This window comes from Sprattus sprattus, assembly GCF_963457725.1.
Source record: "Sprattus sprattus genome assembly, chromosome: 4".
Taxonomy (NCBI): Eukaryota; Metazoa; Chordata; class Actinopteri; order Clupeiformes; family Clupeidae; genus Sprattus; species Sprattus sprattus.
Window position 1 is genome coordinate 17,576,943 of NC_137923.1, and position 25,549 is coordinate 17,602,491.

Consider the following 25,549-nt stretch of genomic DNA (forward strand, 5'->3'; position numbering starts at 1 on the left):
GTTACCACAACATCGGTACCAGGCTGCAGGTGGGTGCTCCAAGGCCTTGAGCGTCTCATCAACTGGGCACGTATGGGCTTCAAGCCTGCTAAGTCCCGTTCCCTGGTGGTGAAGAAGGGGAAGGTGACAGACAAGTTCCGTTTCTCGCTGGGAGACGTCCAGATTCCATCGGTCTCAGAGAAGCCAGTGAAGAGCCTGGGAAAGATCTTTGATGGCACCCTGAGGGACACAGCAGCGCTCAAAGCAACCAGCAGAGAGCTTGGAACCTGGCTAGTGGCAGTGGACAAGTCAGGGCTGCCAGGCAAGTTTAAAGCCTGGATATACCAGCATGGCATCCTGCCACGCCTCCTCTGGCCACTGCTGGTCTACGACGTCCCACTAACCACAGTTGAGGGCTTCGAGAGAAAGGTCAGTGGCTACCTGCGCAGGTGGTTGGGCCTACCACGATGCCTCAGCAGCATAGACTTGTATGGGAATAAGAACAAGCTACGACTTCCCTTCAGTAGTCTGTCGGAGGAGTTCATGGTGACCCGTGCAAGGGAGGTGCTGCTGTATAGAGACTCCCAGGACACCAAAGTCTCCTCAGCTGGGATTGAAGTGCGAACTGGTCGCAAGTGGAGAGCCCAGGAGTCAGTTGACCAAGCAGAAGCACGGTTGCGTCACAGTGTTCTGGTGGGAGCAGTTGCATCAGGTCGGGCAGGGCTTGGGAGCAACCCAAGACCTCAGTACAACAAGGCCCAGGGGAAGGAGAGGCGTCAGCTTGTCCAGGAAGAGGTTCGAGCAGGAGTGGAGGAGACCCGCTCGAGCAGGATGGTCGGGATGAGACAACAGGGGGGCGTGGACAAGATGGGAGCAGGCACTGGACCGGAAGATCTCATGGACTGAGCTTTGGAAAGCGGAGCCGTTCCGGATTAAGTTCCTGATCCAGTCGGTCTATGACGTCCTCCCCAGCCCATCCAACCTCTTCTGTTGGGGTCTGGCAGAAACACCTGCTTGCCTGCTGTGCCAGAGGAGAGGTTCACTGGAGCACATCCTGAGCTGTTGCCCGAAAGCCCTGGGTGAGGGGCGCTACCGCTGGCGCCACGACCAGGTGCTAAAGGTGATAGCAGATACCATCTGCACAGGGATTGCACGCAGCAGACAACAACAGCCAGCTGGGCATTCCATCGGCTTTGTTAGAGCTGGAGAGAGGCCACGCAGCGCCCAAGCCAAGGAGGGGGGCTCCTTACCACAGCTAGGGACTGGCAGCTGAAGGTGGACCTGGGCAGTCAGCTTAAATTCCCGGAGACCATCGCAGTGACCACACTCAGGCCCGACTTGATTCTCATGTCAGAATCAACAAGGCAGGTCATACTGCTGGAGCTGACTGTGCCCTGGGAAGACCGGATGGAGGAGGCATTTGAGAGGAAGAGGGCCAAGTACGAGGAGCTGGCAGGCGAATGCCGCCGCAACGGGTGGAAAACCTGGTGCAACCCCATCGAGGTTGGATGCCGAGGGTTTGCAGGCCAGTCACTCTACAGGGCTCTCAAGTTGTTGGGAATAAGGGGACTGCACAGCAAGAAAGCCATCAAGAACACCACAGATGCTGCTGAGAGGGCATCAAGATGGCTGTGGATCAAGAGGGGTGATCCGTGGGCAACACAAGCTACCTAGACACAAGCCGGGGACTGATCACCTCCGGCTGGGTCGCCTGGGCAAGGGTGTCTGATGTTGAAAGACCCGAAACACCCGATGATCCCAGGTTCCATCACTGATGATGTGTCTAGGTTGCACCAGTTGGTGTATATTAAACCAGATTTTGAGCACAGTTTTACAGACTGTTTCAAGAAATGTGTTTTAGCAATTGTAAAAAACTGTAACACACGTTTTGCATATCATGATGCATCCAAAAATTCAACACACTAATTGTTTTTTAGTTGGCTCTTGACCAATCATCATTTGAGTAACACCCAATGGCGAAATTAAGCAAGAACATAGTCACATTTCTAAACTTCTAAATGTTACAGTTAGCACTGTTGTGGCCATAATCCGGAAGTGGAAAGAACATTTCACCATAAACTAAGTACTGCACTCAACTGCCAAAAGTGATCTGTGAAGTAGCGCACTGTTGTGTGTAGCACGTTGCAAAATATACAACTTGACTTTAATTAAACTTTGTATCTGGTAACGAGCCGCTACTGGATGTAACGGTCTGTAGTATTATAGTTACTGGGATATCAATACAATCTCCAAATATTAACTGTGTGTGCCGTAGTTCAGCAGGAGGGACATTCATTACAATAACAAGAGTTGGCTTATTACGAAGATTACGGTAGAGGCGGCTCATGGGGTTTGCTTATCAGTCGTGAACTTGCACACAGTTATGGTTATCTGGCAAGAAGAAATGACAAGCAGCCCATTACTGATTGCATATTTAGCTACAGCATTAAGGAAACACAAGTAAATCTCGACCCACTCGTTGATGAAGGTGAGAGCTTTGTTAGATATTGGTTACATGATTAATGTATATCCTAGAAGTCATGTCGTGGCAGAAGTGTGACAACATTTTTAAACGGTCATGGTCCCGTTGTCCAACTTCCCTCTGTATATCCTTTTAGTGTGTGGTGATTTATACTGAAAGTACTCTAAACTACGTAGCCTACATTGTTTTGATATAAATCAGTCTATGTTGAATCCCATTAGCCTAGTCACAGTCCCACCGTCTATTAGTGTAAGTAAACAATGTCAGCAATGTGTTAAAAGTCTTCATTTTCATTCATCTAATTATGTCCACTGTTGCAAAACTATGACGCAGCTGCTTTTTCATAACGGTGCATTCAAAAGACGACCACATGAATTCGATACTTTCTTCCCGTTGTCGGCGCTGTTTCTCGACAGATTATCTAATATGCGTTTATCTCACACAGTATTATCCTTTCATCTAGATGGCGCTGTCTGGATGGATTTGTTTGGTAACAGGAGCCTCAAGGGGTATTGGTAGAGGTATTGCTTTGCAGTTGTCAGAAGCCGGAGCGACCGTCTACATTACTGGTCGTCAGGAGAACACCTTGAAGCTCACTGCAGCTGAGGTGAGGATGTGTCCTACACGTTGCGGCCTTGCGTTACAGTACAAAGCTAAAGGCAGACTTAAGTTTTGTTTAAATAATAATGTCATCTAAACCTCACCACCTAAGACTGTGGCAGGGCTATACAATGGCTGCCTTTGCATTACTGAGAAGTACAGTGAAGTTGACTCACGCTTGTGAGACACATAGCTTAAGTTCTCATGAGAGCCTTGCTTACTACCCCATAAAATTGCACAGGTCAAAGAAAGAGGAGGTGATTGTATACCAGTGGTATGTGATTCCTCAAAAGAGGATGACATCGAGGCACTTTTTGAAAGAATAAAACAAGAGCAAAACGGCAGGTTGGACATCTTGATAAACAACGCCTATGCTGGAGTCCACGTAAGAGACACTGGGGGGATTTCATACCACACATAACAGACACTTTTACCCAAAGTATCCCCCTCTAAATAATGCTACTTTACAATATGACTGATTTGGATAGCATTAATGCAGTGTTTTGACATGTTCATCATAAAGTAACTGTTGACGGTAAAGTTAATGACAAAGCTGTTTGTATAAGAGTGATTAATATTACAGGCCATATTTGACAACATGGGAAAGAAATTCTGGGAGACTGATCCATCCATATGGGATGCAATTAACAACACAGGACTGAGGTACTTTATTAAGTAAAATCAATAATAATACGATGCCAGTAGACAGTACCCCTCAAATCTAAATTACCTTTTTTATTAGACAATGTGTTGTTAGATAATGTGTTTCACCATAGCCACACAAAGGAGCTGTTTTTGACATGCATGTTCATAACATCACATCCTCTTTATCTCATCTGTGTAGTCATGTTAAGACTTGTTCTTATACCCTGCAGAGGCCACTACTTTTGCACAGTCTATGCTTCCAGACTGATGGTGGCCCAGGGAAAGGGCCTAATCGTCATGATCTCTTCCATGGGTGGACTGCGCTACCTCTTCAATGTGGCTTATGGGGTTGGCAAGGCTGCTGTGAGTCCATCTGCCTATTCATTTTTATTAGCGCATCTGTGTCTGCTATCAGTGTGCGTGTATATTAACTAGTATGTCTGTACAGTCTTAGCCTAGAGAAACCCAACGCACTGGGAGTGAAAACTGGGCTGGGAGCGATAGACCAGAGTATGTACAGTGTATTCTGCCATTTCCATCCTAAGTATATGTGATGGAGTACATTTGGGTAAAATCTATTGTAATTGACAACCTGTCAAGTTTTCTTTTTACTTTTGCATCTGTATATATGTTTGGCAGCTTATGTATATACAAACAATGTATCATACACCTCACATATCTCAAATATTTTTGTGTTGCAGAAATTAAGGGAATGGCTTTTTAAAGGCCTTCACTTTAACTCTTGACTTCATCCATCTATGTGTTGGACTGCTTGTGTGTGACAGTGTGACAGGCTTGCGGCAGACACTGCAGTGGAGCTGAAGAGCAGAGGAGTGGCATCTGTGAGTCTGTGGCCGGGTGCGGTGCAGACTGAGCTGATCTCTAAGATGGTAATCGAGAAAGAGGCACCGCCCGGGGTTGACCCAAAGGTACTGCAGCCAGATTGGCAGATGTCTGTAAACTCCCACGTGTTTTTGTAGAGGGTCAGCCAATGAGACACTAAAATCATATTGCAGTTCCACAGAATTCTGAACCTTATTTTCTCTTACAGTTTAAGGAGGTGTTTGTCAATGGGGAGACGACAGAACTCAGTGGCAAATGCATTGTTGAACTGGCCAAGGGTAAGATGAAATATGATATCAAAAGTGATGACTTCTTTGTAAATAAACTCAGTGGCTTTGTATTTGATGTGTGAATTTTCCTCCTTGTCATTAAGATAAGAACTTGATGTCCCTCACGGGGAAGGTTCTAATGACGTGTGACCTGGCGAGACGTTATGGCTTCCAGGATGTTGACGGTAAGATTAAACTCACGTTGTCCATCAATTACGTTTGATGTTTACAATTATATTTGTGATGACATTAGTTTAAATTATGTTTTCTTTCCCCCAACACTGACTCTCTTTAAGGACGCAGTGTAACTGACGTCACATCCATGAAGTTCATAATCTCACAGGTGCCTTACCTGTCATGGCTCTCATCCATTACTCCGTCATTCCTGCGTGTACCCAGATTCATGCTCACACTGGCAAGTGGACGCTTCTAAGTAAACACATGGTGGTGTGGAACAACAACAATGGAACTATTGATTTGTGAAATGTAATTCTAATACTTATTTGGTAATTTTCACATTGTGTGCAAAAAGTCAAGACTGTCCAGAGGAGCGGAGTATGGTTTTTACAGTTTTAAAAGAATTATAGGAGCTTCAGCTTTAGCCCAACAGCCACTAATTGTTAATGTTTTACTGTCATGTAATTTTAAAGCTATTTTAACATCTGCATATTGGTATGCTACATGTCTGTTCATTTATAACATTCCCAAGTTGTGCCTTCTGCAGAACACTTCTGCACATGATGAATTTAGAGATAAGTGGGATTTACTGGACTCAGAATAAAAAGCCTATTACAGTATGTCTAATTTGTACTAATACAAAAAAATTAAGTGGGGGTTCTCACACTCCAGTTCAAATATTAAACCTCTTTTTTTATTATTATTACCATTAATATTCGACAATATTGAAACAAAGCGATACCCGTTTTCAGGGCGAACCCTGTAGAGAGACAACTCTGCAAGTGTATTCAACTCGGTAACTCTTCTTAAATCAAACGGCCATTCCTGCTGCTGCCCCTTGCATCCAATCCTCGTCTTGCCCAGCACGGGCTGGCACACACCCTCAGCTTCGTCACTGAAGGCGATACGGGGCCTAGGCTGTGAGTTTCCTGATTCTCCGCCTAGCCTCGATTTGGCCGGACAGGGGGAAAAACAGTTTGGGATTGCCAGAACAAAAGCACAACGGACCTAAGGGTTGCTAAACATAGGGCGATGCGTGTAGTTACTATTAAATACACTTAACAAGAGAAAACATGTTTTTAATATAAGCGAATCTGTGCGAAATAAGAACAACTAAGTATTAGGTTAAATTTGTTCAGATTATCTTTATTTGTGTTGTGGACACTGAAATTGTTGTCCGAGACAATCGCTCGGGGGAAAGGTTCGAGGAGGGCAAGCGACAAGGGTCAGGCAGCGGCAGAAGCATTGTTTTCATTTCACTGTTCATATATTTGGATTACGAAGACGAAGAATCGATCATAAAGTCACTATAGAGCTACGAGGTTGATATATTTTCGGGTAAGTTCGTGTATTATATGTGGTACTGAAGCGTGTCTGTGGCAGTGCGCCTGTGCGGTTTATCTGACCATAAGCAGTAGTTACTACGCCACAAAAGACCAAGTTTGCGAGATCGATGGGGTATTGTCATGGACATTTAAGAGGCTGCCACTGTCTTTGTTGGATATGAGGTTCCCTTTCGGCTTGGCATTTTGAAATTTCTTACTCAGACGGAGGGTAAAGTTCATTTTACTCAGCTCTCATGAAATTTGTTACCTAATTTGCCAACTGCGTCAAACTTCTAAAGCTTAGCTTAGCAATACGCTGTTAATTAGCCAGCTTTAGGGCAGCGTGAAACTGTAAGATAATCGTTGTCTGGCTATCTCAGTTTTAATTAAAAGCGTGGAAAACAGTTACACCTGCTTCAGCTTCATTAATGTCTTACGAACCACTTACGTTAAACAAGGATTAGATGCTGTTATCAAGTCACGTTTGTCATTGTTATTAATTGTTAGGCACCGACCTAACTTCGCGAAAACTAGAGTGAAGTGAAGAAAACGTGCAAATCCCTGCCAGTCTAAAGTTGATCGCGAGCTAAGAAAGTGCAAACAAATCGGATTGATGTTAAACTTATTACTGTTTTTGACTTAACGAACGTCGTAAAAGCTTACTTTAGTGGACCAAACTAAGAGTACTTGGTTTGTTCTACCAATGTTTATTGCCATTGCTATTTTATATAGGCTATGTTTGCCTCTGAACTGTACAGCGTGCATCAAAACGTATTTTATTGATTGGAAGCACACCCCCGGCCCCTTGTAACAGAGTTACAGGTTAGATATCCTAATCCAGTCAAGAGAGTCTGAGCTTTCTGTTTGTCATGGTAGTTAGTAGGCTGCAATCCGTTGAATATGTATGAACGAATGTAGCAGGTGTATGAATGAATAACGCGATGAGCGTATTGATGTGGGCCCCTGTTTTATTTTCAATTCTTGTAGCCTACCGCTTCGGGAGGCCCACAAGAGTTGGTCGATTTACTGGTGTTAAAATATTTAAGTGCAGATGGCTTTTAATGTTTGTATATGGTCCCGTTGATCACTGCGGTTTCTTATTTTGTTTAAATGATGTGGACATGACTTATAAGAATTATTTTTGGGTTCATCACAGTAGCTTTGCAAAATTCCAAAATGTATGTATGAGGGTCAAACGGATATGTGTGAGGCGATTAGGAATGCCCCATAACTGGTAATAGGGTGTTCATCACATATCTGCCTGAAGCTCCTGAAAAGATAGCAACCTTTTGACATTAATAATCTGTTTGTATTGTAAAACCCTCTGTTTTCCCTTTTTAAATACAGACTGGAATTTCAAAAGCATCGCACCTCCCCCTAGAGGTTATGCTGAACTGCTTGCCGGGTGTGGAAGATTGGGACTGAGAAAGGGAGACAAAACAGGCCCTGGGAAAGGGGTGAGCAAAGACGGGGGTAAGCAAAGGGACCCCCACTCCCCCCACCCCATGCCCAATAAAGTCTGTCCCCCATAGTCTGGTGAAAGTGGGGGAGGGGTGGGAGGCACAGAAAGAGGGTTACAAGCGGTTTCATGGTGGGATGGTCAGGAGCCGAGGGGGAGGGGACACAGCTGTTAGATCTGTAAAGTTTTGAGTGAGAAGTTGGCTGCAAGACTTCCTCATCAAAGGATGTGGCAGGGTGACAATGGCATTTCATGCTTAGCCAAACATCTGTGCCACTCTCACAACATGAAGAAAAAAAAATATTACTACTCTTGTGTTTAGGCTATTTCATCATCACATGTTGTGATATTGTTTTTTTCTAACAATTTTCTCCCTTTACCCACACAAATAGAGACAAAGGGAAAGACGGGGGCACATCACCGATGGAGACACACGGTGACTTTGACAGACAAACTGGACTGGATGGGAACATGAAGGAGAAGTCTCTCAAGGGATCCTTGTCAAACAAAGAGCGAGACGGAAAGCACACTCACCCTCGACCACTGAAAGCCTCCTATTATCACAATACAAATGGCAAGCTCCAGTCGCCCTCTGATCACACCGTGGCAGAACACAATGGGGGTGACAGTGGCGGCGTGGTCAGCTTTAGCACCAACCACAACTCAGTGGTTTGCCTCCCTCTAGTGTCGGAGGGACTCAAACTGGTGTGGACACAATCCGACCAAACTCGAGAGCTGGACACTGTCCCAGAGCTGGTTCAGGCTTTCAATGTATTCCCATATCCTACGTCACGAGAACTGAGCAACCTGGCTTGCCTCTGTGCACTGCCGCTGGACAAGGTTAAAGTGTGGTTCATGGTGCAGCGCATCAAGTATGGTATCAGCTGGACCTCTGAGGAAATAGAGGAGACGCGGCGCAAGCTGGCAGGACCAGAGCGCATCAGCAAGTACGAGGATGAGGGCAAGACAGAGGAGGACAAGGAACTAAGGAAGGGATTAACAACCCATTGCTCTCCTCAGAAGAACCCAGCAAAAAGACCCCGCTATGATCCACCAGAGTCCCCAAACCCTCCGAGTACGCCAAAATTCCGCTCTTCCCTGCCACCCCCGCAAGACTCGTATTATTACCGCCACCCAGTGGATGTACCTGCCATCAAGGCCACCTCTCCAGGCACCCCCGAGTCTCCCCTCAGCCTTCAGCAACAGAGGCAAGGTCGCTACAAGAAATCCAAAGCCCAGCTGGCCTTGCTCCGCAGCAGCTTCCTGCAAGAGAACTGGCCCAACGAGGCAGAGCTGCGGCGCCTGCAAGAAGAGACTGGCCTGAGTCGCAACGACATCCGCAAGTGGTTCAGTGACAGCCGGTACCAGCTCAGGAATGGACGTGCAGGACCAGGGATTACCTCAAACCCAAAAGGAGGCCAGGTTGACCCTCAGCCGCCAACCCCAACAGAAACTCCGCAGCTTCAGCCTCTGCCGCTTGTGGCACATAAGCCTCGGGACCAGGAGAATGGGATCACACCTAAGGGGCTGCCTCGTGGGAAGGTGGTCCGTAATGGTGCAAAGGAGAGCGATTTCTTTAAGAACTTCTTGTCCAATCGTCTTGAGGCTTTTGGTGAAGGCACCGTAGCGAAGGGAGAGAGTGACGACTCTGCGGACGAGCCCCCAGCAGGTATACCGAAGTATGAACCTATGGAGCCGAAAGCCAAGGAGGAAATGCAGAGTGACGAGGACAAACCCCTAAAGTTGATTAGGGAGCCCTCTGAGCCAGAGGCGCCTACAGCGCTGCCAACCAATGCCACGTCCCCATCTCCCTCCGCCACTCCCCCACCTGCCTCGGCAGCTTTACCTCATAAACGCTCTTCAACCAGCGGCCCGTCCTCACAGAAGACGCCATCCTTGGCCAAAGCAAACCCTCCAGTCATCTCCAGCCCCTCCTCCCCTCAGCTGACGGCAGCTGGCCGTCCCCGCAAGACAAAGGAGCAGCTGGATGTGCTGAAGCAACACTTCTTGTCCTGTCAGTGGCCCACGAGCGAAGACTATACCCAGCTTGTCGAACTCACCGCCCTGCCCCGTGCTGACGTCATTCAGTGGTTTGGGGATACACGCTACGCTGTGAAAAACGGGCAGCTCCGGTGGGTGCGGGGTGTCCGGGAACAGATACTGGCAGAAATTGCACTGCAGCAAAATGGAGGAGGAGCGGGTGGCAACAGTTCCAGTGGGGTCTCCCGGGGTGGTAGCCGCAAGCGGAGATCTCAGGGGGGTAACACCACAAAAGCACCGGCAGCTTCAGCTTCAGCGGATTCTCCCGATATCAAACCACTGGAGTCATATTACCAGCAGGCAGGAGTGCTGCAGGAGAAAGACCTGGATGCTCTGTGCCGAAAGTCAAGGATGAGTTACCAGCAGGTGCGCGAGTGGTTTGCGTCCCAGAAGGGGGGTGAGTCACAGCCCTCTGAACCCAGTGTTACTAACTGACTGGGTAAGCCTCGACTCTCATTCTGTTCAGGTTGATCTTTTTTTCTTCTTTTGGCTGTTTGTTCCCCTCCACCAATGCAGGGATAGAGGCTCATCTTGAGCTTTCTGGACAATACTGCTTACTTTTTTTTTACTGTAATAAGCTGGTGTGGCCACCTATGTCTTCCAAGTAAAAGTAAATTAATCATGAATATAAAATGTGTGAATGCTGTATCCAAGTCCATTTCTTGTTTTGAACAGGCTAAAACAATAAGCCCGTGTTGTAAGTGATGGGCTAAAACTCTCTGCTGTGCACTGTTTTCTTTTACCATGACAACTCTTTGGTTGTACGTATTATTATTTTAGAGCTAGACCCAAATAATTGTGACAGTTTACTATTAACTTTAATATAGGCTACATTTAGATTGTTAAACACATTGGTTGGTCCTACAAAGGTACTGTGGAATAGTTTTGTAGATAGCAGGACTTAGATAGTTAGGACTTTTACCATTGTGTGATCTCATTCCTTTACACGAGCAATTCAGTTCCATTAATCATCTAGTCCCCTGGAGACGTTTCGCACTTCCCTTGATTGGTGCCAGCCCTGATGGTTATGTGGACAAATATTAAATCAGTATATATTTTGCTAGTTTGCTTTTTTAATGGTTGTTCTTTCCCCCTGAAAGTTCTTGTTTCTACCCCTAAAAAGGTGCAAAGCACTCTTACTTCCACAAAATACCCTGCTTCCACGAAAGCTGCAAAAATAAATGTGTGCCTTACATGAGTCTGTGTAACCATAGAAATAGAACTTTTTGGATCACTGAAAACACCTCATTATTAAATGTCTTCCCTTCTTCTGATATCTGAACGGTGAGGGGGCATGATACCCCCTCCTGTGATTTTCAATGACTGTGAATTCTAAAAACCCTGAAAACACCTGGAATCTTTACAAATAATGTTTGCAAAATTGCAAGGAAATGCATATTTAGTGCTGAAAATGGTATTAACTTTAACGAAGAAACTCATTTTCCGTTTAGTGCTGCTGTAACTAATACCGTTTGTTTCACAAACATGATCCCAGGGGTAATCGCATTCCACTGAACGTTGGGCCTGATGGTTATTTATTGTATAGTTTTGTGTCTATTTGAAATAATAAACACATCAATTCAGTGCTTAGTGATTCACTTTTACCATTTCTTTCCCAAATTGCAGATCAATGTCACAACATTGTTTGGGACAACTTTCTTTGCAATTTTGAGGTCAATTCAAGTAAAAACATTACTAGAAATGTGATAATGTTATTAGTTAATGAGAATGGCAAAATGAAAGTGATGTGCTGAGCATTTGTAGAACCTGCTGTCACATGAACCTCCTTGAGGTCTTGTTTTGTAGTAGATGGGTCCGATGTTGCTCTTTGATGTAATAAACTGGACTGAACGCACTACCTCTACTGGTCTGTGTCATATTTTGTATTTATCACACAGTGAATCTACTGGATATGGAGCCAATATCTTTGTTGAAATTATAGTATTGAAGTAGTTACAGCGAAACTAAGGCAGTGGATGCAGTTACATTAACTGGCGAAAAACAGTCAGTAGATGTGAGCAGCCTACTAGTAAGATCACCTCAGCGTGAATTCCAACACAAATTGGGTCACATTAACGCGAGGACGTAGTTGAAATACGCTTATGTCAGTAGCACACTCACAACCTAACCCCATTCATAATAGACTATCCCCTATTAGTAACACCAATGCTGATTAAGTTCTAATAGTTGGCGATTCTAATGAGAAAAACACTAAGTAAGCAACACTGTGAGCTGTATCTCTGAAGATAGAGTAACCATCCTTGAATCAAATCTATAACTGATCGCTAATTCTCAATGCAAATACTCCACAATTATCCACACCGACACACGCAATGCCCGTTTGCGGCAATCACCAATTAAATTCTGAATCAGTATTCACTCTTACCAAACATGCTAGACTTGGTAGAATGTTAATTGACCCATTAATCGTGTTGATGATATGGATCGCAAACCTTACCAGTACAAACCTAAACTTGGATCTTTAGTATAAGGTAGCCTATATAGTTTAATATTAACACCTAAAGCTACACTTGTAAATTAGTTAATAACAGAAAAAAACATTTTCTAACTCGCCTCAGCTCTTACTCCAGGCACTAGAGATGGCACGAGCACATTTCCACCTCGTATAGACCTACTAACAAATGGTGTCACAAGTGTGCTTCGCAAAACCTTTCACACTGTTGCACCACTTGAAAAGAGAATAAGAAAACTGAACTTTTGCACCATGGTACATTGATCTGACTTGACATGCACTTAAACAAACTACTCAAAAAAACACTCCACCAAACCGCAGGTATTTCACCTGGCAGGGAAGGATAATCTTGTAAATGCACTGATGCGAAATCAGCATATTCTTCTTCACTGCTTGAAAATTTTTCTTTAACACCATTTTCGGGGCACCAAACATTGTAATACTACAACATTTTACAAACAGACAAAAAAAATTCAGTAGTCCTTTCAGGATGCTCTATGACTACACCCCCTCAACCTAGAGGATTCCTACAATCCCACACCCATTTACCTCCCTGGACTCACTTCCCTGATCTCATCTAAATCATCAATGTGCCTACTAGACCCCATCCCTACAATATGCACTGCCCTTATTAAATGAGACCCTACTTAAAGGAATAAACAATTCACTTATTTCAGGATACCTTCCACAATCATTCAAAGGCTGTGCATATCCTGGTTAGATCTTGCCTTTCTTACCGTCTTCATTTTGTTCATGTCCACGTTAAGTCATCCAATCACACCAGTGTAAGTCATGGAGTTCCCCAAGGCTTTGTGATAGGACCCCTTTGTACATGTACAAAAGCATGGATGACTAACAACATCCTGCTTCATTGCTATGCTGATGACACCCAACTTCCATGAAACCTGATAGAAGCTTGCCACAAAGACATAAAAACATGGATGACCAACAACATCCTGCTCCTAAATTCAGATAAAAGGTTATGCTTACCAGCCCTTAACAATTGAGAACGACATTATCCAGCCGTCTGCCCACACTTGATGACTCGATCCCATTAACATCAAACACAAGCAAAACACATTTTTAAGAAATTATAAAGTAAGACATCTTACTTGACTCACACATAAAACAGACCTCAAAACCATCATATTTTTTATATACACAATATTGCGAAAATCAGAAAGCCCTATTCCTCCAGGATGCAGAAGAACGAATCACCTGTCTTATCTCACCAAAAGTAGAATTGATTTTAAAGTACTCCTTCTAACATGGAATTAGTTGTCCCCTACTGCCCGCCACGACCACTTTGTTCCCAGAATCCAGGTCTCCTTGTAATTCCACCAGTATCAAAAAGCACCATAGGAGGCAGAGCCTTCTGCTATCAAGCCCCCCCTCTTGTGGAATAATCTTCCTTCGTCCATCATAGAAGCGGACACTCTTTCCATATTTAAATGGCGGCTGAAGCGATTCCTCTTTATTGCATCCTATAGTCATGAATAATGCATTGCAACCCAGCACCTGTCGCAACATACTTCACTAGTTTAGCAATAGTGGTCTACAGACAGCCTATCAGGATTCCTTGTACAGCATGGTGTGTGTGTGTGTTGCGGCTTGCACCAGCCAGTGGTGCGCTGTTGCTGTATCCTGCCACCCTTTCTATCCTTGTATAACTCATATTCTAACGGAACAATGTCAGCCAACATAACTAAACATAATTCATCAAAACTAAACATGGATAAAATTCCCAAACATGTATACAATTCCCAAAATTAATCCAGACAGTGCATGCTATGCTGTGTAGGAGGGCCTTTTTACAGATCCTGAGTACAGCATGCAGCACGGGTTGCGGCTGTCACCAGCCAATTGTGCACTGCTGTGCACTAAACCTCCACAAAATTCCCACACACCATGCTGGGCAGGCAGCCTCTCCCTCTTCATCTCCTTCTAAATCACATTATGATAAGGCAATAATACTGATAAAGGGGCCATACAACCTACTGTTAATGAACTACCTAAATGTATGTCTTTTATCTGTTTATCAAATTGATGCCATATGTATGCTAACATGCTTATCCTGATATGAGTATGAAGTCATCTGCTATGTTTCTGATTTTCTCCCCTTGGCTCTCCCCTTTCTCCCACCCCCTTTTTAATCTCTACCTCTCTACCTAGCTGCCCCCCCCCCCCCCCCCCCCCCCCCCCCCCCGCTTAAGGTTTCTGCTTGCTCCAGGGGGGGTTCTGGCACTGAGACAAACTAAAACGCAGACAATTTGATTATTTTAGTGCTTTATAAATAAAATGTAATTCAATTGAAAACATGCTTAGTCTGTTGATGTCTTACAAGCACTAGTGTGTAAAAGGCGGTCGGTCTTATCTATCTGGAATTATGTGGTATGGACCAGGAACGGTTGTAACACGGCACATAAAATGTTCGGTGTGAGTCAAGTGCCACCTCAGTAATTGTATACAGCCAATCAGTGATGTCAATTCAGAACACTTCTAGTGAGACAGTGTTCCTCAGATTTGGAAGACCGGAGTCATAACAGGAATAACAGCCAGAGCCATCAAATCATGTCATGATTTGCCTGCCTATTGCGCCTAAAGCAAAGCAGTGTTACAGGTCACATGCATAGAGGGGAACACTACTGAAAGTGGGGGGCATGAAGTTAGACCACAAAAGATGTTTCTCAGGAAAAAAATAACAAGGCAAAATGTAAGCGGAGATAGAATGATTTTACTGTATACCTTCTCATTAGATGATAACACAGTCAGGATTATCAATACACAGATTTTGTTGTTACATATGTCAAGGTAAAGAAAGGTAAGGAAACTTAACCGGTATAATTTGTCATTTAATAAAAAAACTGTTGGCTAGCTGGTTACATGACCAGACTAAACCCTTGTACACCCGTAGACAGACAGACTACTCAGCAGAGCAAGCTAACTACCAAACTATCAGAAACAGCAAACTGAAATCATACAAGGTAGGACCCTAAGAGCCAGTATCACCATGTCACTGAATATGTAAGAATGTAAAACACAATAATTGATTGTGATGTGGCAGTTTATTTAGAAAATTCATATCATGAGTCACAGTTTTGTGTTTACCAAGGGTCTGACCATTTCATCTATGGTCTAGGAGAGGGTTGGGCTGACCCGGGCTGAAACTGGAACCGGAAAATTGGGGTCACAAGGTCTGACCTACAGGTTGGGAACAGGCAGTTGCTCTTATTTCCTGTAGTTAAAGATGCAGTCTGATTCTGGGGAAAGGTTTTTGATATTTTAGCTCAACGGCCATCAAACTGCAGCCCTCCTTTCTGTGTACCTGAAGTAATGTGTTGATTGGCTGGAATTGTTTATGGCTACTATGTTTGTTTCCCATTTATAGAACTAGGACTGTGTATGAACACCAGCGTTTGTTTTTATTAAATTGTCATCCACAAACAGAATGGACACCTAGAGGAAGGTGAGGAGCAATTTGCTGAATTTGTCAAAAGAGCATTGAACTTAAATCGCAAACTGCACCTTTAATACAGCGTGTATTGTGGCTTTTTTTTGCAGTTTCTGAATGTTGTGGATTACCTGGTAGGCGTGTGCATAGAGATGGAGTTTGGAGTCCCTGTCAACGAAAACAGATGGACAAGTTAACAATGCTCACAGATTTTTTTTATCCCTGGAGGTACACACACTCCAAGACTCAAGCCAACTCCTTTGCCCCTTTCCCCCCACACTACAAATCTTTCTACTTCAAGTAAACTTGAGGTCTGTTCAAATTCCACAAAAAAAGTCAACATTGCTAAACATTCTAGTCTTACAAAAAAAGTCAACATTGCTAAACATTCTAGTCTTACAAGTCTAAACATTCCAAATTGTTTGATTTTAAATGTTAACCTTCAGTCCAGCATCCATGTTTGCTTACCGAGAACTACCCTCTCGGACTGTGTGTTCAAAAACTAAAACTAGCTCCTGGTCTGGGCCTACAGAAGATGAGATAACAATGGTGTGAGCCACTGGGAAAGAGTTCCAACCTCGGAGTGGGAGAACATTGTCGAACTAGGAACATCCCACAAGGAAAGTGTGACGTTCTATTTCACAACGGAAAAATTATAGTCAGATACTAATGGGATATCCTTCCGCCTGGTACCAGAATTTGTCAAGGGGTGCAGTGTTGATGGGGAGAGCAGCCAGCAGGATGTGGTGGCCCAGTTGGACCAAACTTCTCATCAACGCCAGGGCAGGCATGTTCTAATGCAGACAGTCAGCACCACGGTGGTGTAATATATAAATCACCAAGGGGGCTTAGATTCTCCACACTATTCACCATGGGAGCTGCCGCAGAGGCCAAATTTGCTATCACAGGCTGACTGTGGTACCCCAATCCCAGAGGTTCAGGCTATGGGCTTGGCTGGTGGACCGCAAAATGGTCTGGCCTAGAACTGGAGCCTATCTTATAGAGTGCAAGGGCACCCTCAACCACTTCAGCTTATGACAAAAGGTAGAAGGTATCAAGCCAATGTTGTAAGGGGCCTCTTCTGAATCATGTGGCATACATTCAATTCTACATGTCTTATGGACACTCTTTTGATGCTGGACAATCATTGAAAGTATATGCAGCAGCTATCTCGTCATGTCATGATGAAGGCCCAGATGGTCTGATTATCAGTGATGAATGCTACCACTTACACTCAGAAAAAGCGCACATTATTCTCCTAACTTTCTTTCCTGCCATAAATATTCCCCCAAGATTATGTTAACATTCTTAAAATGTTGGTTTCCTGCGTCCCTTTAGCAGACGTACAGTATGTACCCTTTGGAAGGGTTAATCAGGTGAATATCACTGAACCAGATGAGGTGAGTACAGCTATACTCAGCACCACTTATCTTTTCCAGTGATGAGTTAAGGTTACTGTTTTAGAAAAAAGGTTTCATATTTTTTGACAAGGGAATCAATGTACTCTGTGGTACTGGTATTCTAATCCCATTAGTATGTGATCGGCATATTCCTGTGAAATAGAATCATGTAACCATGACTGTGAATTAGGGGACTATGCTAGTCCAGCTGTTGTATCTTATGGCCTCGGCAGGTCTCGAAAGGTGAAAGGTAAAAAATTGGTTTGCTCCATGCACAAACAAGTCACTTCATTGTTAATTTAGGTTGTACTTAGTGCAGGGGATTGTGATACTTTACAGTTTACTTTTGAAAATCTGTCTTCACTATGTAGCCCGTTTTCTTGTAACTAACGTAAATGTTAGCTTTCTACTTAGCTGTCAATACTGTTGCCTGCTTATTGCCATCATGTGAACACTCTCAACTAGGAAGTGGGACGTTCCTCACTGGGAGCTTTCCCAATTCACAGCTGCCTTGAAGCACAATTATACTCACTCTGTCCTCGATCATGAAGAGAGCCAGGGCTGGACACTGAGGAGACCGAGCCTGGTGGAGTCTTAAGACAGAGAGAACAGATATTACATTGAATTGGCGAAAATAAACAAAATGCTCTGGGTAAGCCTGTAAGAGCTGATAGTGGAGAGCAGAATGTGGAACTATACACATTCAAGATATTAATCCATAGGTCATGCTGACCAGGTTAGATATTGAGGAGTTTAGGATACACAGCACTTTGACATGACATGTCAGGTTTAAAACAATAAGTTAAGTTGAAAGACAGAATCACAACTCCCAGGTAAGTGTAATATTTGGAGCATACTCGGGCCGAGGTGCCCTACAGGAAAATGTACACCTACATTCAAAGAGTATCTTGAATTCCTTTCCCTAAATCTCTCCAGGGTATCTTCAGCTCCTTGTCGGCTTAAAGACACAAGCGACAGAAATATCAGTTATTACTTCATGTTAAATCCCATAATAAAATGTTTGTATGCATATTAATGTAGTCTTTAAGGCCTATGTTTTTAATAAATGCCTACCTTCCACTTTGTTGATAAGCAGTAACTGTGGGCAAATAGAAAAACAAATTAAAATGAGTATTAACTGGCCACACAGCCCAAAGAAACCGAGGGCATTCAAGGGTCCAAGGGTTCAAAATCACTACTCTGAGCTACCTAAATGAATTCAGGGTAAAATAAGAAACTTAACTGACTTTTAAATCAGTTGTTACCTGGAGGCGTAACAGCGATGGGTAAGGACATTCTTTGAGGGGTCCTACACAAAGAAACCGCAATATAGCTCTGATTAGTTTATATTGCATTGAAAATTAACAATGTGTACTAGAAGTAAAGAGACAACATTTCTGAAAGCAGAAATATTTAATTAAATGACAGGGAGAGTTAAGGACCATGTTTGTAAGATCAAGAGACACTTTACCCGTTAGATTGAAACTTTCCTGGTGACACCTTTGGGGTTGAAAACATCTATTAGGGACCACAACTGTGATATTACCATGGCCAAAAATTCAAAATCAAAAACTTTTTTCATTAATAATTACAAATATTACCCTCCACTGTGAAAGGGGCTTCTTAAGTTCAGCATTCTCCTTCTTTAGCCTAAAACAACAGAGAGAGAGAGAGTATGTCACATGAAGTTCACATACATTAACACAACACATAGCACAAGTGAGAGCAAAGGTAACATTTACGATTTCACCACCTGTGACACTCTTCAGTGACTTCCTTCAGCCTTCTCTCAAGCTCCAAAGATTTTTTCTTGTTGTAAGTCATAACCCTGTCCATCTGTTTGAGCTGGAACTGGGCAATCTGGGCAATCAGAAAAACAAAGCGTTTGGTATTGTGCATTGCGCAACATCTCAGATTAATATTACTATTCAAATGGTGCAAAATAAGCATATACAAATATTGGGTAGGCTGTGAAGCCAACAACAGGAATTGTGTGTATGTAAATAGACCTGTGAAATGTGTTCCATGCGTGACTGAATGAGCTTCACCGGATCTCGAAAATAAACTTGTTCTTGAGGTTTCATCTTTCCATATAATGTGATATTCAGCATTTTCCCATAAACAGAAAGGATCAGTTTAAAAAAAGTTACTAATGATTAGTTCACGTTTAAACACATCCAAAAATTACGCATAGGTTAAGAATCACAAATAAACTGACCTTATTCGATATTGGTAGGTAGTGACAGCTAGTTCCACAAACACTGCATTGCTCTAAATAAGGAGATGTAAACAGCTTGAAGATTATGGCATCATTTTGCTGGCCGACATAAGGCAATTTTATTTTATTTTTGGGGGTATTTACTTGGGTTGATGCAGCTGTCACAGCAAATATGACCACAACTTGAGACCGCAAACTTCTTCCCCTCCCTGTGAAAGCACCTGTTGCAGTGGAACCAATCCATTCTGGTCGTGCATTTAAGAAAAACTGTTAGCTATGTTGCTAGCAGACAAACTGTAAATGTAGGTACATTTGAAAACAATACGAATGGATTCATTCATTCAACCTCTGCTTGGCCCATTGGCTTAACATTGCTAATATGACTATCAGGCTGGTTAGTCGTTTGACCAAAGTTATTGCTAGTATTATGAGTGGCATAGCCACCTAACTATTAGCTAGATCTTAATGAAAACAGAATTAGCACAAATATATATCTTCTTGATAGATCCCACTTGAACGTAGAAAGTAATCTACTGGAGTTGTGCCAAATGAACGAGAGCTTACTCACCTCTCTTTAATTTAACACATTGACCTGGAAAAAGGAGTGATTTATCATTAAGGTAGGCCCATTATTTCCATACCTTACTGACTGACAAGTTCTCTCAGGAAGATCGAGGTGTTGTTCGTGTCCATATGATGCGCGAGATGTGTACATTGCTTAGCATATTTTATGCTATTCGAGGAATTATTTGATAGAGAATATTAGCATAATCACAAGGCATGTGCAGAAAGATATTTCACAGGTAAATTATTACTTCAGTGCACTCTAGTTACTTTGTTTACTTTCTGATGCCACAGAGAATAACGTCTCTTTGAGAAGAGAGGTCCCAAAGGGGAGAAAGGGATTCAGACACATGCACTACTTTCGTGGACTGAGCTAAGACATGGTGGAACACAGGAGAGCTCTCGAACTGTGAACTGTGAACCAGACAGAACTAAAGCAATACTGAAGCAACATAACTGCTGAGCAGGGTGATGGCACTGGAGAGATATATTAAAGGCAAACATAATGGAACATTTAATGGTAAAAAGTTTTACCTGCCAAAGATGCCATTCTTTTTAATGATCTTTTTATCTAGAGGCGCTGGACTTGTTTTGTGGTGACAATGCATGCGGCATTAAAGGCACAGTGTGTATCTAGCGGTGAGGTTTGCTGAATTGCAACCAGCTGAATACCCTTCCCTTTACAAGCGTATGCGAGTACCTTTGGTTGCCATTGAATGCCATTGCAAAAAGACGTATCTTGAAGCAGTTTTTAGGTTTGTCCATTTTGGGCTGCTTTAGAAATATGTCTGTGCAACATGGTGGATTTTTTGAAAGAGGACCTGCACCCTATGTAGGTATAAAGGGCTTTCTCATAGCTAACGAAAACATTGATTCGTAGTTACATGTCATATTGTATATGAATAACATACACTATATTCCATTTCTACTAATAGAAAATCAAGTATTTAAAAGGTACAGTGTTTTTTATATGACACGCCATATCATTTGACGACTTGGAAAGGATTTCTTAAGACAAACCCTTGTCTGTTAACCTCAGTAACTAGAAGAAAGGAGAAAATTACTACAAAATTGTCTTCATACAGGCAACCTCACTGCACCAGTTAAGGGGGTTGCTACTTTAGTTTCAATACGAAAGTTACCAAAAAGGTTGACTTCCCCCTTTGTAAATTGGCAATCTGATAGAGTCATATGCATTATTGCTCTCAGATTACTGTTACAGCTGGTGGGTGAAAAGGGGATGTGTGTGTGTAATATATATATATATACACACACATATACACACACACACACACACACACACGTCATGGAGATCACAGCCACAATGATGAAACTCCCACAGCACATCTTGTTTACACTGTCTGCCAACTAAGTCTTATGTGTGGTTGCAATGTTTAAGATGTCGTCGTCGGCGGCGTCGCCCCCCCCCCCCCCCCCCCCAAGTTCTAACAGCCTTGTTAAAATAAAACAGTTGCTGAGAACTGAGAAGTACCATGTCCCTATTCATAGTTCCTTATAAAGCTAGCCATGGGATCAGAAGTGATCCAGACAAAAATGTATTCCCTTGGAGTAAGCACACTTGCAGAAAGTTTTACATGAGGATTCCGTTGTCCTGGCCTACCTTGTTAGCGCAGTGTCCCGTTTGCATTAACATGTAATCCATATTTCCCAATGGAAGGAAAAGGAATCGGCTTGCCAAAAGCAAATTGGCTGTTGAGCTCAAATATCAATTACCTCACAAAATCCTGAACACTGCATCTTTAAGTGAAAGTTTAAGCATAACCCCAAATTCCAAGGTACTGTCCCCACATCACCCAAAAACAAAGTCAGAGAATGTCTTAAAATAAAGTGTTTTATTGATGTCCAGTCATCTAGCCTTTACGCTCAATAACCAGTGGTCCAACAACAGCTTCCCTGGTCATCCCTTTACCACCTAAAAAAGGCAAGACGAGCATTTGTCAAAATTAACACAGGACGAGTACAGCTAGCTTAGAAAAGGATGCTGCAATGAGGTGGAAGCATACCCAGCGCCCTTCTTTTTCTGGAATTGCAGCCAGAGTCACCCCCATAGTCACAGCAGTTGCAGAGAGAACTCTGGGCAGGGTCGTCAAGGAGCTCCCAACTGTTGGCCAACAGAATTGTGTTACTCAAAGAAAGGTGCCAATGGTGGTGGGTGGTGAGGGGGATGCAAGCATTACCTTCCAGTCTTGTCATGGCAGGCCTTCTTCCCTGCATTCAAGCCATTTTCATCCCATGCCACTAGCTTACAGTGGATGTAGACCTAAGACACAAGGTCAGATCAGAGTTCAAGTGCACCAAGACACCTTTGTAAATACATCAAGTAGTAATCTGTAGTACCTCCTTGCCAAGAGCAAATGCAAAGGCTTGCAAATAGAGACGGATTTCAGAGCTTCTTTGCCGAGGTTGGAAACTAGACATGGTCTTGCGGCTGTCGACAAAACACCTACAAAAGGAGAGCCACCTCAGTCACAGACCCACTAAACAGTAGTTTAAAAAACAAGGTTAAAATCAAAATCAGCCCTCAGACCAGACATGACATGTTCACCCTTTGTTGTTGATAAAAGGGTAGGTCTGAGCATCAGGCCCTAGCTGAGCCTCAGTAGAAGCCACACACTCCTCCAGGAACAGCAGCAATGGCTGGTGGGCCTGCTGGTCCACTGAAGCAGAGATGGGGATGAAGCCGCCCAGCTGGTACACACTGGTCACCGCCGGACCACTGAAGTCATCTGTGGACAGTCAACACTACTGCTTAACTGGAGAAGGTGGCAGGGATTACTGCCACAATTCAAGACACCTACCGTTCATCAGGCTCATACTGAACACCAGTTCCCCAGTGCCAAAGGTTTCCATCACAGGTCTGAAAGTTCGTGGAGTCCAACCATCAGCCCTATTGAGAACACAATACAGCTAATGTTATGTAGGTTGCTATTGCTTAAAGAAACAATCTAGTGTAAAGATCATGAGCAGTACATCTAAACAGATTTTAGCATCCCCACTTGCCTTTGGTACACACAAACAACACGCCTAAGGAAGAACTCATCAGTTCCAGGGTCCGGAACATACATTAAGTCAGTAGACCAGACCAGCTGCTCCTTCAATGCCTTAAAAAAATAAAAGCAACGTGTGCTTACTTTGATTTAATGTTATACCGACATAACTGCTTTTATCAGGTTAAAGAAAATGAAACAAAGCCTGTGTTAGTTGAAAAAGTATTTAGGCCAAATTTTGGTTTATGCGGCACTCCCCAAACGTAGTCTCAGTTAGCCTGAAGCGTTACTTACCATCATCTCTGCTCCACATCGCCACTCCTTAAACTGGAACACAGCCTGTGCGCCACCCGGTTTTACAGAGGCACTAGTTGGAGTACAGTAACCCAGAAGGACATGAGAAGGATCAATGTCTTGTTGGCTCTGTAGTCCCATTGGCCAGCTCACAGTCACAGCATCTTCCCCACACTCCACAGAGAAGTCCACTGTCACAAAACACATCAAGAAGCAAGTCAAAACAGACAGATATTGTAAGTTTCCTTTCTGCAACAAAAAAAAAATTAACAGTTAGTACCTGCATTTGTAATGGTAATAGCCAACCCAAAAATGACCAAACACAAAACAGGACCCATGGTGACAGAGTAGAGACCTGTTCCTGCTGCTACCCCTTTTATAGGTCTTGAAATCTCACAGTTGAAGAGGTTCTACTATGACGATGCCCGTTAGCTAAACAGAACTCAGCTGTTTCGCCAAGGTGCAGCCAATTATCAAGTGAACATCTTATCAAGTGAATTTTGGCACCAGTGGTATGTATTTAGCTGTGTGCATCATATCAGTTTTCAGTTTTTTCCAAACATTTTCACACTTGTTTCAATAGGCTAGGTGCACGAAATACTTAGTGTGGGCTGTTTGTTTCCTGTTTAGCCAGGTGTGTTTGAACCTGCCACTTTTCTGAATGTAATTAGTGTCTACAAGTCCTTCTTTATCGTAATGCTGATTCACTAGGTGCAACACCTAACCAGGTCCGTGTAGACGCTAATTACATTCAGAATAGCGGCAGGTTCAAATACACCTGGCTAAACAGGAAACAAACTGCCCACACTGAGTATTTCGTGCAATGTTGATGGAGAGAGCAGCCAGCAGGATGTGGAGCCCAAGTTGGACCAAACTTCACATTAACACCAGGGCAGGCATGTTCTAATGCAAACAGTCAGCACCACGGTGGTGCAATATGTAAATCACCAAAGGACTTAAATTCTCCACACTCTTCGCACCCTAGCTCATAGCCCTCTGCTGTGGGCACATCTGAATCTGGCATCTTGAGGGCAGTCCATATTCCAGATGTTCTTAACACAGCAACTGACATGCTGTCCAGGGGCGACCCTCCAGAGGAGGAATGGAAACTACACCCCTATGTAGTATGCAACATGTGGGAAATGTAGGGGGAGGCACAGGTAGACCTGTTCACCTTCAGCAGAAATGCACAGTGCCTTGAGGGACTATGCTAGTCCAGCTGTTGTTTCTTATGGCCTTGGCAGGTCTTGATGTGGCTCTGCATGGCAGCATTCGTGGAGAAAGGTTGGACCACTGGTTATTGAGCGTGAAAGCTAGATGACAAATCACTATGGACATCAAAAAAACACTTTCTTTAAAGACATTCCCTACAAGGCTCCAGAATCTGGCTGAATACTCATCACAGAAGGAAAACGAAATGTTTTTGGCGACGTACATTGCCATTTTCAGTTCGGCCTGCAGCACTTGCTCTAGTTCGGTCTGTCCCTTAGTGATGTAATTTGATATTGCCTGAGTGCCCTTTTGTGCTTGGGCAGCACGGATATGTTTTTGAGACTTGACATGTTTACGGACATCATTCTTACCGCCGTGCCCTATGTTGAAATCAATACGACAAGCTTTGCAAAAAGCATGACTATTATCAAAATTACTGTTCGATATGCATGGACACTCCTCTGTCCAACAAGACTTACATTTACAAACATATTTCACCTTTTTCGGTGGCACACCGGCATCGCCTTCTGCCATTTTTCCTTTCCCTTGCGGTTTTAACTTTGCGCGCCAATAGTCTGCGCAGTAAGATCAACTGCGCAAAAGGATAATGCCAGATTGACAAATGGGTTGAAAATGGTAAAGTGTGTTTATTGTGTAAGACATGGTTGCGTTTCATACATGATCTTGCAACTTTAGAACATTGCACAAACATTTTGATTTGATTATTAATAGAATACATTTGGACCTCGTAAATACTGGAGATTACCAGGAGAAATGACAAAACCGGCGGGGGTCGGGAGATGGGTCAGAATACGGGAGAAGCCTGGAAAAACGGGAATGTAGGCAGGTATGCTGTGAACTGTGCAACAGCAGACAGAACTAAGGCACTACTGAAGCAACAGAACTGCTGAGCAGGGTGATGGCACTGGAGAGATATTTGAAGGGTAAACATAATGAAAAATGGAATGGTAAAAGGTTTAATTTCCCAATGATGCCAATTTTGTAATGATTTTTATCCTAAAGGCTCTGGCCTTGTTTTGTGGTGACCACACATGCTGCAGACATAATTAAAGGTACAGTGTGTAGGTTTTTGTGGCATCTAGTGGTTAG

General features: G+C 43.5%; 4 protein-coding genes across 7 annotated transcripts; 2 read left to right on the plus strand and 2 right to left on the minus strand.

Annotated features, from left to right (window-relative positions):
* The first annotated feature begins 2,330 nt into the window (after nucleotides 1-2,330).
* On the plus strand, nucleotides 2,331-5,579 carry dhrs1 (dehydrogenase/reductase (SDR family) member 1). 2 transcript variants are annotated; one of them, XM_080836400.1, is made up of 9 exons: nucleotides 2,331-2,467; nucleotides 2,925-3,068; nucleotides 3,303-3,446; nucleotides 3,645-3,724; nucleotides 3,937-4,069; nucleotides 4,492-4,635; nucleotides 4,758-4,827; nucleotides 4,923-5,003; nucleotides 5,115-5,579. In XM_080836400.1, exons 1-9 carry the CDS (start codon nucleotides 2,462-2,464, stop codon nucleotides 5,249-5,251), a joined length of 939 nt encoding a protein of 312 aa, XP_080692526.1. In that variant the 5' UTR covers nucleotides 2,331-2,461; the 3' UTR covers nucleotides 5,252-5,579. The 2 variants fall into 2 exon arrangements, with proteins under 2 accessions (XP_080692526.1, XP_080692527.1); XM_080836401.1 differs by having other exon boundaries at nucleotides 2,334-2,467; nucleotides 2,907-3,068.
* Nucleotides 5,580-6,029: 450 nt separating this feature from the next.
* Nucleotides 6,030-11,540, plus strand: homeza (homeobox and leucine zipper encoding a). 3 transcript variants are annotated; one of them, XM_080838078.1, is made up of 3 exons: nucleotides 6,030-6,333; nucleotides 7,668-7,793; nucleotides 8,172-11,540. In XM_080838078.1, the coding sequence occupies exon 3, from the start codon at nucleotides 8,203-8,205 to the stop codon at nucleotides 10,252-10,254; it is 2,052 nt and encodes a 683-aa protein (XP_080694204.1). In that variant the 5' UTR covers nucleotides 6,030-6,333; nucleotides 7,668-7,793; nucleotides 8,172-8,202; the 3' UTR covers nucleotides 10,255-11,540. The 3 variants fall into 3 exon arrangements, with proteins under 3 accessions (XP_080694204.1, XP_080694203.1, XP_080694205.1); XM_080838077.1 differs by having other exon boundaries at nucleotides 7,668-7,777; XM_080838079.1 differs by lacking the exon at nucleotides 6,030-6,333 and adding an exon at nucleotides 6,426-6,549 and having other exon boundaries at nucleotides 7,668-7,777.
* A 3,880-nt stretch (nucleotides 11,541-15,420) lies between these two features.
* LOC308363889 (E3 ubiquitin-protein ligase RNF212B-like) lies at nucleotides 15,421-19,611 on the minus strand (the record flags this gene model as incomplete). The annotated part of the gene is made up of 12 exons (XM_080836778.1): nucleotides 19,506-19,611; nucleotides 19,362-19,414; nucleotides 19,153-19,227; nucleotides 18,897-19,003; nucleotides 18,745-18,793; nucleotides 18,615-18,661; nucleotides 18,409-18,452; nucleotides 18,218-18,242; nucleotides 18,038-18,101; nucleotides 17,676-17,736; nucleotides 15,875-15,911; nucleotides 15,421-15,493 (listed from the first exon to the last, which is right to left on the minus strand). Exons 1-12 carry the CDS (start codon nucleotides 19,603-19,605, stop codon nucleotides 15,421-15,423), a joined length of 735 nt encoding a protein of 244 aa, XP_080692904.1. The 5' UTR covers nucleotides 19,606-19,611.
* Nucleotides 19,612-21,796: 2,185 nt separating this feature from the next.
* On the minus strand, nucleotides 21,797-23,565 carry LOC308363773 (zona pellucida sperm-binding protein 3-like; the record flags this gene model as incomplete). Its single annotated transcript, XM_080836623.1, has 9 exons — nucleotides 21,797-21,858; nucleotides 21,950-22,047; nucleotides 22,124-22,206; nucleotides 22,284-22,389; nucleotides 22,492-22,672; nucleotides 22,745-22,833; nucleotides 22,947-23,047; nucleotides 23,228-23,418; nucleotides 23,508-23,565. The coding sequence occupies 9 exons, from the start codon at nucleotides 23,563-23,565 to the stop codon at nucleotides 21,797-21,799; spliced, it is 969 nt and encodes a 322-aa protein (XP_080692749.1).
* Nucleotides 23,566-25,549: the final 1,984 nt, after the last annotated feature.